A 13,146-nucleotide genomic window follows, 5' to 3' on the forward strand; every position below is an offset into this window, starting at 1 on the left:
AGATCGATCATAGAAAATATAGTCAAACTCGTAATATGTGAAGCCCAATACAATATCCATATGAATTATTATGTAATTTGGCCTAATCTCATTTATTTTTCAGAATAGGCTACCTAAAAGAGAAATTTCAGCCATTAATTTATGTCCTAGCTTTAATTACAGTTTTTTGTTTGTTTGTTTTAAAAAATGCTTTGTTCCCTGCATTATGTAGTACAACTTGGTCTAATAATGCCAGTTTAACATAACAAACAGATAATGATGTTACTTGACGGAGTATACCTTCTAGTCAGAAGTATATTCTGTATGTCCAATTGTGTCCGGAACTTGGTTAAAAACCTTATTCCAGACACCCAAGAAATATTAATATTACTTAATGTCGCTTTAAAGTGAAGCTTTAAGGGAAAAACTGGTGGGATAAAAAAGGAACTGAAGCCCAGATTGCCAAACTTTACAAAGTCATAATTTTCTACAATTCCCAATTCAAGATAGTATTTAGTCCTGTTTAGAATGTTACACAACCATCTGTTCTAATAACCACCATTGCAAGAAAGAATAAAATAATCACTTTTTTCCCTTCTCCAGAAAATAATGACAATTACCTACAGGATTCTAACCTCACCTCTTTGGAACTGCCAGTTGTTGTCATGAATGGCAAAGAAGATGCACATGATGTGGAAGAGGATCTGGCCCAGAGAGTCAGCCAGTTAACCACTAGTACTATAGAGAATATAGAGATTACAATTAAGACTTCTGAGAAGATTGAAGAGACCCTTTCTCCTGAAGGCTCTCCTTCCAAATCACCATCAAAGAAGAAGAAGAAATTCCGTACTCCATCCTTCCTGAAAAAAAACAAAAAGAAGGAAAAGGTGGAGGCCTGAGGTTTCACTGACACTTTAGTCATACATCTAATCAGTTGTTAAAATGGTCAAGTAGGGTTATGCAAGAAACTGGGCCTTAACCTAAGTACAGAACTGGAAACAATTACATAGAAACTGGGTTTTTAATTAATTAAATGAAGAATTCATCTCTTAATTAGTACAAATAAAATTATGAGAATTTTAAGTATTGAGTATTTCCACCACAAACTAACACTGGCAGTTGGTCCACTATAATACCACAGTAATTTCAGATATCCTTATCTAGCAAGTTACTCATGAAGATTTTTGTTGATTAAAATGTCTTCAGCAATTTCACTATTGAATGATCAGATAGTGTTTGTTTTTAACCTACTGCCACATTATGTATTTGGGTGATGTTTTTTGAATAATCTTGATTGTGGCATTTATTTTGTCCCTGCCTCAAAGGGTGGTATCTCTCTAATCACACCCTCACAAACCTTGGTCATTTAATTATATAGCGGCACATAATTTTAAAAGGCGAAACTGTAAAAGGAATTGCATTTGGAATTTTACAGACTCTGTGAAGGTTGCATTCATCAATAATAACTTTTGCCAAATATTCATTTTAGTAAGATAGAATTTTTGAAATTTTTTTTTATTCTATCAGTTGGGGGCAGGGAGAAAGCCCTTATTTTTCAATAAAGGGGATTTTATACACTTAACATTGATAACTTCGTTTAACTATGGCAAAACAGAAAAAGAATTTTATATGTTGAAATTTTTGTATACCATTCAATATAAAGTATTATAGGCATGTAAACCAAGCATTTAACAGTAGAATGTATTCAAGGATGCTTGGTATAGAATATACTTAAATATAATTCACGAATCCAGAATTTCTGACATCAGACATAAAGAGCGTAAAAATTTACTGGATTCAATTCTAAATCTTACTATATTTTTTTCTCATAATATTATTGAATGAAGAAAAATAATCTTGATAACATATGATCTTCCAGAAGATCAGTTCGAAGTGTGTCCTAGTTTCATTTAGCCTTTCTTAATTATTTCTGCAGAAATTTCTGTTGAAATCTCAAGGTATGAGATAGATACAGGTGGTGAGGCTACAGAATGACAAAACCCGGGGATGAAATTCTCACTAGGCAGCAAAATGTCACTATTAGTATACTGTAGTACTTGTGACAGGCCTGTAGTCACTTTTTGGATAGTCCTCTGAAAAGCAGTAAGCCCAGTAACTGGGAGGGGTTTATGTTGCTGGAATGAGGCTGTATTGCCATTTGAGTGCAACGATATGTAGTTCCCATGAAATGACTTGGATGCAGCTGCATTCATGTTGCACTATAAACTGATCATCTGGAAAAGACCATAACCAAATAAGAGAGACAAAACTGGAAAAGGGAAAGTGAGATGGAAAGAATAAGGGCATGGAGAAAAAATGAGGGGTAGTTGTGGATTATTTTTCATAAAATATATGTCATGGAACTGGGGGTATTTTTATTAAATTGATGGAACATCTGTTTTATATTTTAAAATTACAATAGAGGTTAATAGGATCATTTTAATCTACATTTTGCCTTCTCAATGAATCTTAGAGCAAATTAGTGCTGATTTGTAAGTGCTGATCCTGCCATTTGTCCTTGCTGGTAGTTTTATTTTGAGTTAAACAGAAAAAGAAAACAAATCTGTAAATACACACTAAACATGAAAATGAACTATGACCTTTTTACATCCATAGGCACAAGAGAAAGTATATCTTAAATGTTAATGTTACTTCCAGATTGCCAGTTGAAATATATTACCATATATAGATGGTTAAATATGGCCAGGATGTGATTTGGCATGCAAAAACTGAGTATAGCATGTTACAGGGCTGGTGAGCTTTGATTGTGTAAGTGTGGCAATGCAGTGCAGAAATAAATCTGGAAATGATATTTTAAATATCTCAAAATACTGGAATTGGTGTGTTTTCTTAAAAAAATAGTGGGACTATCTTAAGTTACTTAAATTTTTATGTTCTACATTTTTTGTGTTGTATTACAACATATGTAGAAACAGTAACCTGTGAACTATGCTTTTCATAACTTTAAAATCTATATCTAAATGAATGCAATGTGCATAAATATTTTTTAAAAATGCAACCGTGAACTATTTGCACCTTTTTTCGCTAATGCCTCTATTTCCTTGCTTTGGCATATGAATGAGCCAGCCAACTGTGTCCTGTGGAAAAAGATATATAAATGTTGTTGGAAATTGCTTATAGATGTAATGCTAATTAATGTTAAATCACAAATAAACAGTATTTTAAGTATATGAGTGTAAATATATCTTTTTCATGGCATTCTTCAGCAAAGGAGTATATAATGTGCAATTTTTAAAATATGTAATTGTAAGCAGCTAGCTTATTCTTTTAAGTGCAAATTTAGAAAATTATTCAGAATTGCTTCAGATCTTGCATACTTCTCTGAATTTCATTAAAGCAGCCTACCTCTTCAGGTTTCTATGAGAGCCTGATTTTAAGAATAGCATTAATGTTAATGAGTGCATTCTTGAGAATTTCTTATATGGAAATCCAAAAATATTAGGCTGTTTTAATGAATAATAGAGAAATGCTATGCTTATAGGTAGTTAGAAACATTCCAAATACTTTGCAAATCTTTCACAATCCTACTATGCATAGGAATTCATATTAATAAATTATAACTTCTTAGAATAAGATCATATAATAAACATACATACCAGATTAGATATTTTGAATTTTAGGTATAACAGGATTTTTAAAGCAAGAAAAAAGGGAAAATACTTTGTGTGCTTTTAGTGCAATCCCTGCCACTTTGATGTAAATTCATAGCAGGTGTTAACAAATTACAAAGTACCCTATCAATGTAGTAATTGTAGTGATGTTATTATCACACAGATGCATTTGTATAGTTCAGAGCTATGCCAGCCACGACCAGAAGGTGGCAGTGGTTCCTGTTTGTAATTTTGATGTATATGGAATTAATCCCTTGAAAGACAATTAGCAAGCTGCTTTCAAAGAAAGTATGTTGATGGAAGTTCTGTGGGCATCATTCCAGCTGCACTGCAAATAGATGAAAGAGAACAGTTGGCTTTTTTTTTTTTAATGTCTCTGTTTATCCTCTCAGTTAGGAACCCAGAAATGGAATGTTTCTCTCAGGATTTCTCTCTCTTCCTACACCGATAGAGATATTTTGCTTGTTTTTTAAAAAAAGATTATTAAGCTGGTTTTACTAACTTTGTTAGGTACTAGAATAGAATATTAGCCTCTTGTAAGATGATAGAACTGATATAGTTAACATGCTACATCAGCCTCCACTTTTAGGCCTATTTTCAAAATACTGCCATGGAAAATACTAAAACTGAAACATTCATTGCAATTCTAATGCAGAATGCATGTGAAATACATCTGCTGCAAAATTATTAGCAGTTAAAACAATTATGTTTATTGTATAAAAGTATTTTTATGTGTGTTTTGACACAATTAAAAACAGCTTTGAAATCAAGTTCATAGATAAATTGGGGCAAGCCCTGACTCAAGATTTAATATAGATTTTATACCAATATATAAACAATATATTTTTGGAGCAGGGCATTTCTTTGTGAGCGAAGAAAAACAACCCCAAACAGATCTGTTAGATACAATGGAGAAGGACTTTATCTTGTTGGTACTTCAATAAAGTCCAGATTGTAGAGAAAACATGAGCTAGAAAAAAATACACCTATGCATAGCCCAAATAATAGAAAAAAATAGTCAGATGACTATTCAAATCATACTATTTATTATAATGCCAAGATTAGAGTGAATTTGGTGTAATGGTTAAGACACCAGGCTACAAACTGGAAGGCCATGAATTCTACTTTTGCCTTACCCATGAAACTAGCTGGGTGACCATGAACCAGTTGCTGCTCCCAGACCTGGGAAGGAGACAATGGTAAATCACTTCTGAAAACTTGCCAAGAAAACTACAAGGGACTTGTCTAAGTGATCACCAAGAGTGAACACTGATTCTAAGATATTTTTTTTTCAGTTTAGAGGAGATAATTATCTGGAATGTTCAGGGTTCATTTTGCTCCTTTTAAGTGGTACTTTTCATGCATTATTACATAATTAGAAAATTCCCTTAGTTTTTGGATGATTCATATTTTAGGCCAGTAACATACAATAGCATTAAATATATTTCTTTCTGGAAAAAAATCTTAATTTAGTTTTCTGTGATTTTCTTTGGATATTAAACATGCTGAATTACAGTTCCCGGTATCCCTCACCATTAAGCATGTTCATTTAGGAGCTATAGTTCAGGAACATTTGGAGCACAACAAAGCCTCATCTGTGGCTTACTATAATGTGCAGAGCATAGTATCTTTTTATATTAATGATACTTGAAACAGGATTAAAGCTAAAAAGCTTGTTTAGCATTATCCTGAGCAAGGACCAAAAAAAACTGCTATAATAATAATAAAAAAAAAGTTGGAAGGGACCTTGGAGGTCATCTAGTCCAACCCCCTGCTCAGGCAAGAAACCCCATACCATTTCGGACAAATGGTTGTCCAGTTTCTTCTTTAAAACTTCCAGTGTTGGAGCATTCACCGCTTCTGGAGGCAGGTTGTTCCACTGGATAATTGTTCTAACTGTCAGGAAGTTTCTCCTTAGTTCTAGGTTGCTTCTCTCCTTGATTAGTTTCCATCCATTGCTTCTTGTCCGGCCTTCAGGCGCTTTGGAGAATAGCTTGACTCCCTCTTCTTTGTGGCAGCCCCTGAGATATTGGAACACTGCTATCATGTCCCCCCTCATCCTTCTCTTCGTTAAACTAGACATACCCAATTCCAGCAACCGTTCCTTATATGTTTTAGCCTCCGGTCCCCTAATCATCTTTGTTGTTCTTCTCTGTACTCTTTCTAGAGTCTCAACATCTTTTTTACATCATGGTGACCAAAACTGGATGCAGTATTCCAAGTGTGGTCTTACCAAGGCATTGTAAAGTATTAATACTTCACGTGATCTTGATTCTATCCCTCTGTTGATGCAGCCTAGCACTGTATTGGCTTTTTTGGCAGCTGCAGCACACTGCTGGCTCATATTTAAATGATTGTCCACTAGGACTCCAAGGTCCTTCTCACAGTTACTACTATTGAGCAAGGGACCCCTTATACCAGTGGTTTTCAACCTTTTTAATGCCGCGACCCCCAACCGGTCGTAAGTCGAGGACTACCCAACCGGTCATAAGTTGAGGACTTTCCCTGCCCGGGAGCGCCGCGCATGCGTGGCGCCACCCCCTGCGCCGGCCGAGGCGTAGCTGGCAAGTGGCAGAGACGGAGCAGGCCGACCACTGGCTGGGCCACCAGCTGGCCCAGCCCAAGGGAGGTAAGGCACCCGCTGGGCCCCATGTACACCAGCAACCCTCCCTGCGCCCGCCGGCCTCCCACCTCCCACCCCTCGCCCTCTTTTACTTACATTTTTAGTAGTTGCTCAGCAGGGAGGGGTGGAAACTTCCAGACAGCTCGCCTTCGCTGCAGACAACTTGCAGCACCGTTTGCAGAATGGGACTTTTAGTGGGCTCAGCAGGGCAGAGACAGCCTGGACAATTCCTATTGGCTTTTGAAAGCCAATAGAATTAGACTCTATTCAAGAGAGTCTATTCTATTGGCTTTCAAAAGCCAATAGAATAAAAGGGAGTAGCACAGCTAAGGAAAAGGGGGAAAAATGGCGGACTGCGTTGTTTGGCAACCCCCGTGAAATGGTTGTTCGACCCCAAATGGGGTCCCGACCCACAGGTTGAGAACCACTGCCCTATACTATACCTGTACATTTGGTTTTTCTTGCCTAAACGTAGAACCTTACTTTTTTCACCATTGAATTTCATTTTGTTAGATAGCGCCCAGTGTTCAAGTCTGTCCAGATCCTCCTGTATGCTAAGCCTGTCTTCTGGAGTGTTGGCTATTCCTGCCAGCTTGATGTCGTCTGCAAATTTGATGAGTTCCCCATCTATCCCCTTGTCCAGATTGTTGATGAAGATGTTGAAGAGCACTGGGCCCAGAACAGAGCCCTGGGGCACCCCACTACACACTTCCCTCCATGTAGATGCGGTTCCATTGAGAACCACACACTGAGTACGGCCGGTCAGCCAGCTACGGATCCATTTGGTGGTGATGCTGTCTAACCCTGCTCTGTAGTCTTAAATTTTATTTTAAAAAGATAAAAACTAATAGAAACATACAAGCAAACATTTCATCACTCAACAGGGTAACATCAGTGTGAGTAAGTGTGGGCTTTGCTACTTTATCAAAACAGGTATTATCTGAAACAAAAACATCATTCTAGGCAAGATATTTTTACAGAAATTTTCCCCAGCAATGACAATTGTAGTTTCTTTCATCTTAAATTTTTTTTATTTCATGTCTCAATGTAATTATTTTGAAATAACTTATAATTTTTGTTTGTCATGGTGATACTCAGATTTTTTACTGAAAAATTGTTTTATTTATCAATTCTCTATTCTCATGTTTTTGGTTAACATTTTCATCTTCTGTTTGTTCATCCTAAAAAAAACCCCACCAAATTCTTTTAAATTTTCCCATTAACACTCAAATTCCTTCTAAATTATCTTCCAAAACCAAAATCATTAGCAAAAGCCCTTAACTTTTAAGTTTCTTTTTTAATCTTTGCTTTTCATTATGTTTCTCCAAATATTTCAAAATGTCCAACTAAGATTGTCCTTTAACTGTATTTTACATGAAAAGCCGTATTGATCCTCATTAATAAATTCTTGCAAAAATATTTTCAGTCTATCAGTCAGAATCATTGTAAACAACTTGTCATTATTCAATAATGATATTAGCCTATAGATTCTTGTTAAAGTCAAATCTTGTCCCTCTTTAGATATTAGTGCTAAATTGGCCTTTTCCCAACTCTCTGACATCTTTCCTCCATATAGTAGAAGTTCATCCTCAAAACATTTATAATAAGGACCGGATAATCCATCTGGGCCAGGCATCTTTCCTGGTTTAATCTTTTTTTATAGCTTCAGAAACTTTCCTTATTGTTAATAGATTCTTTCATAATCTATCTCTGTTCCTCTAACCCTCAATAAATTTTGTGATATCTTCCTGGTTTGTCTGCAAATTTAAAAGTTTGTTTTTTTACACATTTCATTTGCATTTCCATTCTTTTTACTGTTAACATAGATAATTGTCATTGTAAAAATTAAATTTGTTAAGAAATTGTGTTTATTTGTTTTGATCATATGCTTCTCAGACTATTCTGTGAGTGAAATGGCAGTTTCTAAATTTGATAGAAATAAATACCTTGAAAATTTCTTTAATTCTTCTTCCTTTCTCTTTATTGCATCCAAAATAGCTTCTGTTTTCTCTTACTTCTTTTTTGAGTTTACTCTTATGGATATACATCTGATAAATGCTTTACTTGAGTCCTAAACCATTCTTTTAACTCTGTACTTTTGACTAAATTATTTAAAAAAAAACTTAGTTTCTTTTTAAAACTCTTTACAGTACTATTACTTCCTTTTGTAACATTTCATTTAGTGTCCATCTAAAAGAACTGGAATTGAAAGTCATAACATTATGGTCTAAAAAAGTTATAATACCTCTTCTTTAGAAACCTTAGTAGCCAAATTCTTGGCAATCCAGATCATATTTATTCTTGAAAAGGATTTATGTTTTTCAGAACAGTAGGTGTATTATCTTGAATTTTTCTGTCTCAGTCTGTCCACAAGCACTAAATGTCCAAATCAAAGAAAATTTTGGATAATTTACTTTGAATGATTTTAATATTTTTCTCAGAATTTCTATCCAGTTGTGGGGAAATCCCAACTGAAGGATTTCTCCAACTTATTAATTGAGAAGAGTTAATTTCTCTCTGTTGAATTACAGCTAACGTTTAAAGCTTTTTCACATTGTGGTTCCATGAAAAATACCTACTAAGATTGTTAACAGGATCATGAGCAAAAACAAGATCAAATTTCAACCTGCTGTTTACTTATATTTACAATTACAGACACAGTGTGGAAAATTTTTAGAACATTACATTTTGTTTTGAAATAAAATGCCTGTCCAAAAAAGGAAGCATGCCCCCTTGAACAGTTTAAAGAAAAAAGGGAGGGGAAAAAAATAAAATTATTATTCTCTGAAATATCAAGCATATTAAAATGGGCCAAGGAGAAGATAGCTATGTACTGAGAGATAGTCTTTTTTATTAGTTATATTTCTGAACTGGTTAGTAAAAACAACAGTTTATGTGAAATGGGGAAATCCCCTGCTTTGTAGAACATCAGCATTCTTTTTAATGTATTCAAAGAATTGCTGGGTATTTCCATAGAAATTGAGGTGAAGAAAATTTGCTCTCAGCAGCTTGCTGAAGGATCACACTAGAACTAAATTGGGGATTAAGGGAGATGAAGGCTAACACATCTATAAAGCAGATTGTTGGAGAAAAACTGCTGGAGAATACATTTTTTCTGAGGTTACAGTAAATGTGATTTTACAATAAACCTAGGGGAGCAAAGTCTATTGTCATGGACAGCAATGCAATTTATCAGCCATCTTCCTATTTTACTACCTGTGGTTTACAAACTTCAAACACTAGATTTTGAGATCCATTAAGTAGGACATACTAGTAGGCCTGTTCAAATAAATCTTGATTCAATTCAAATAGGAGACTCAGTGTCAAAAGGGGCATGGTTTGATTTGATTTGAGATTTGAAGGCAGCTCAATTTAATTCAATCCACTTTGAGACTCAGTTTTTAAAAAAGACTATAGGGAGAAACTTGAAAATATTTGAAGCTACTTCATGTTTTGGCAGAATTAAATGAAAACAGAAATGGTAAACTTTTTACAAAACTTGAACTCTTGTCAGATTTCAGCCAGGTACTAAAATCTCTCTGGAACGTGCATTCCCCCCAACAAACACCCTCCACCTACCTTGAGTATACTGGGCTCTTTTCCTTCTTGCATTCAACAAGGTGCCATACACTATGCATTTGGTTTTGTTTTATTCTAAGCAACTTTTATATAAATTCTTCATGAATGATCTAGATGAGAGGATAGAAAGTGAACTCGTCAAATTTACAGATGACACCCACCTGGGAGGAATTGCTAACACTGTGGAAGATAGACTCAAGATTCATAAGGAACTTGACAGATTTGTGCATTAGGCCCTAGCTATCAATATGCAGTTCAGTAGTGAAAAACGTACGGTATTGCACTTAGGCAGGAAAAACCAATTGCATAGGTATGGAATAGGAGATACCTGGATCAACAATAATAACTGTGAGAGGGATCTGAGTATCCTAGAGGACCACTACTTAAGTATCAGCCAGCAGTGTGCTATAGCTGCCAAAAAAGCCAATATGGTCCTAGGCTGCATCAACACAGAAAAAGCATCAAGACAACAAGAAGTGATAGGGCTGCTTTACACCACACTGATGAGACCACACTTGGAATACTGTGCCTGGTTCTGGTCACTGCAATATAATATATATATGTTGAGATCCTGGAACATATGCAGAGAAGAGAAAGTACGGAAAGTATGCAGAGTAGAGCAAACAAAAATGATATAATCTGGAGATTAAATTGTATGATGAACACTTGAGGGAGTTCTCTAGGCTATTGAAGAAAAGGATTGGGGGGGGGGAGAGATGATAATTGTCTTCCAGTATTAAGGGGCTGTCACAAATAAGAGGGGATTGACTTATTTTCTGAGGCACCAGAGAGCAGGACAAAAAGTTATGAGTGGAAGCATGTTAAAAAGAGATCCAACTTAGAAGTAAGAAGGAATTTTCTGACAGTGAGAACAATTAATCAATGGAATAGCTTGCCTCTTGAGGTTGTGGATGCTCCATCACTGGAAGTTTTCAAAAATAGACTGGACAACCATTTGACTGGGATGGTGTAAGACTCCTGCCTTGACCCAGGGATTGGACTAGAAGACCTCTGAGACCCCTTCCAGTCTTATGATTCTATGAGATTTATTTCTTATGTATCTCTTATTAGCGTGGCTTTTCTTGCTCTTTGACTTTATAGATTGGGACAGTTGTCAAATATAATTTTAAAAAATAAAACTTTCTACTCAGGTGGCCTAGCTGGTTTGTGTTTTGCTGCCTCTGTTCACATGGCTTCCTGGTGTATCAAGAGGGTTCATAAACGTAGTTAAACATGCTTTCTTTCTGGGAAGGAGCCACTCATTATAGGTCTTGGTGCCCTGGCCGGTTGTATAGGGCAGGGCTTTTCAACTGATGGTATGCATACCATTGTTGGTAATTTAACCCCTGGCAAGTGGTATGGGACCCCTACACAAGTGTAGCGAGGGAGGGAACCAGCTAAAGCAGCACCGCACAGACTTGGAGGAGCAGCTGCATGCTGATTGGCGCTTCTGGCATACCCGGAAGAGAAAAGGAGGAAGAGGAGACAGAGAGGAGAAGCTATAAAAGGACCAAGTTTTGGCAGAAGAGAAAAAAAACATGGAGAGAGAGAAGAGAAGAGAAGAGGCTTTTGTTAGCAAAGCAGTGAGGAGACAGTGAGCGAGCGGCTTTTGTTAGCGAAGCGGTGAGGAGAGAGTGAGAGAGGCCTTTCCGAGTGAAGGGTGAGTGAAAAAGCGAGCAAGGGACTTTTGCGAGCAACATATGAGTGAATGGAACAAGAGAAAAGCTTTTGCGAGCAACGTGTGAGTGTAATGAGAGCAAGCTAGAGGCTTTTGCTAGCAAAGAGTGAGGGGGGGTTGCGAGCGAAGGGTGAGAGAAAAAGGGAAAAGTGAGGGGGAGAAGGGAAAAAGAATAGAAAAGGCATTGACTTCTGAGTTCCACTGTTGCAGTAGGAAGGAACTAGCCATTTCTATAACAACAAATGAATCTAACCAGTAAAGCCCAAAATCCCCCCCCCCTTTTTTTTAGTCATCAAGTTTTTGACACCCTGCTAAGCACTGGTAGTACTTGAATATTGTCATGTCCTAAAAGTGGTACAATCTGTGAAAAGGTTGAAATACCCTGGTATAGAGTACGGTAACAAATCTTGACCTATTTTGGCCAATACTCAGGAGAATGCACATTGACTTTGTCTTGTAAAATTGTGCAATTGCTGCCTTTGATCCATAGCAAGCTTAATCCATTCTGGAGACCAGCCATGCAAGAGTAAAGCAAGGATGCCTCCAAGGGCAGTCAAAAAAGACAAAGTGGTCTTACCTCTATTTAATACATCTCATACATATTGAGTACACATAAGAGACCTGGCTTTGCTGATACAGTCATGCCCACTTTCCTGCCCTTTTTATGCCATTCCTCCTCCCCCAATAGATGCCACTGGTTTTTGGCTTGCTGATAATATTATGAGTTAAAAGAACAGCAGAAATACCTGGCACATAGAGATGCAATGCCACAGAGAGAGATACTACCACAGAGAAATTCTTATTCCCTTTTGAGATGTTAAACTAGTACACATCCACTTTTTATTAAGAGATTTCAACCTGCCCCAAGCATCTAGATTTTAAAAGTAAGGTCATCCTTAACAATGCTGCTTGCTGATGAAAGATTCCAGTTGTGATGACAGGACCATTAGCAATGTGTAATTCCCATTGGTACAAGAAAGAAGTCAAGGTTGATGCTGGCTACATTAAAGAAGCAGAGTATTTTAAAAAAGTGAATGAAGCCCAAAGTAATGCCAGCCATGCCAACCCAAAAGAGCTCTGACAGGAGACTTTAGTGAGGTCATAAATTGCATTGACTGGGTGCTCATGTAACTGTCAGAGAATCTGTCACATAACTCAACTTTATTCACCAAATGAAGAAGTAGTAGTTGCTATTCTCACTTTCATTGCTTGCTGTTACTGAAACAGCTGGAATAAAGGCAAGACCATCACCAAGAAGGCCAAGAAGCCTTAACTAGAGGTTCTAAATGGGTTGCAAAAATCTGGAGAACTACTAGATGATAACAGGATTTTCAATATTTCTTTGAGGCCAAGTCCTGGTCATCTGGATTTATGTAATCTAATTTGTGCTGACTGCTAACTTGTTGAAAGATCCAGAACCTCTTTCCCAAAAATATTAAGTTTACTAATGTAGAAATGCAAGTACCTTGCTAGATCAGAACATAATCCACATAAGTTAGCCTTCCAGTTGCAAGATGGTTTGTCCAGTTCTTTACTTCCAGTATGGGGTATTCAGATATATTTTTACTTGCAGGGAAGCATAAATTATCCCTAGATGGAAAAAAAACAACTTCTCTTGTTTTCACTTAGTTTTACTATGGGTGAACTAAGTTCTG

At 36.5% G+C, this 13,146-nt stretch overlaps 1 protein-coding gene across 5 annotated transcripts in view; it reads left to right on the forward strand.

Annotated features, from left to right (window-relative positions):
- ADD3 (adducin 3) overlaps window positions 1-3,170 on the forward strand; it is a 109,919-nt gene extending 106,749 nt beyond the window's left edge. For all 5 annotated transcript variants that reach the window (XM_039325170.1, XM_039325172.1, XM_039325169.1 and 2 more), the window contains one exon: window positions 583-3,170. In XM_039325170.1, coding sequence (XP_039181104.1) covers window positions 583-878 — 296 coding nt within the window. In that variant the 3' untranslated portion in view covers window positions 879-3,170. The remainder of the gene's footprint in view (window positions 1-582) is intronic.
- Window positions 3,171-13,146: the final 9,976 nt, after the last annotated feature.

The sequence above is a fragment of the Crotalus tigris genome, unplaced genomic scaffold (genome assembly GCF_016545835.1).
Source record: "Crotalus tigris isolate CLP2741 ecotype Arizona unplaced genomic scaffold, ASM1654583v1 scf7180000024319.607755, whole genome shotgun sequence".
In the NCBI taxonomy this organism is placed as follows: Eukaryota; Metazoa; Chordata; class Lepidosauria; order Squamata; family Viperidae; genus Crotalus; species Crotalus tigris.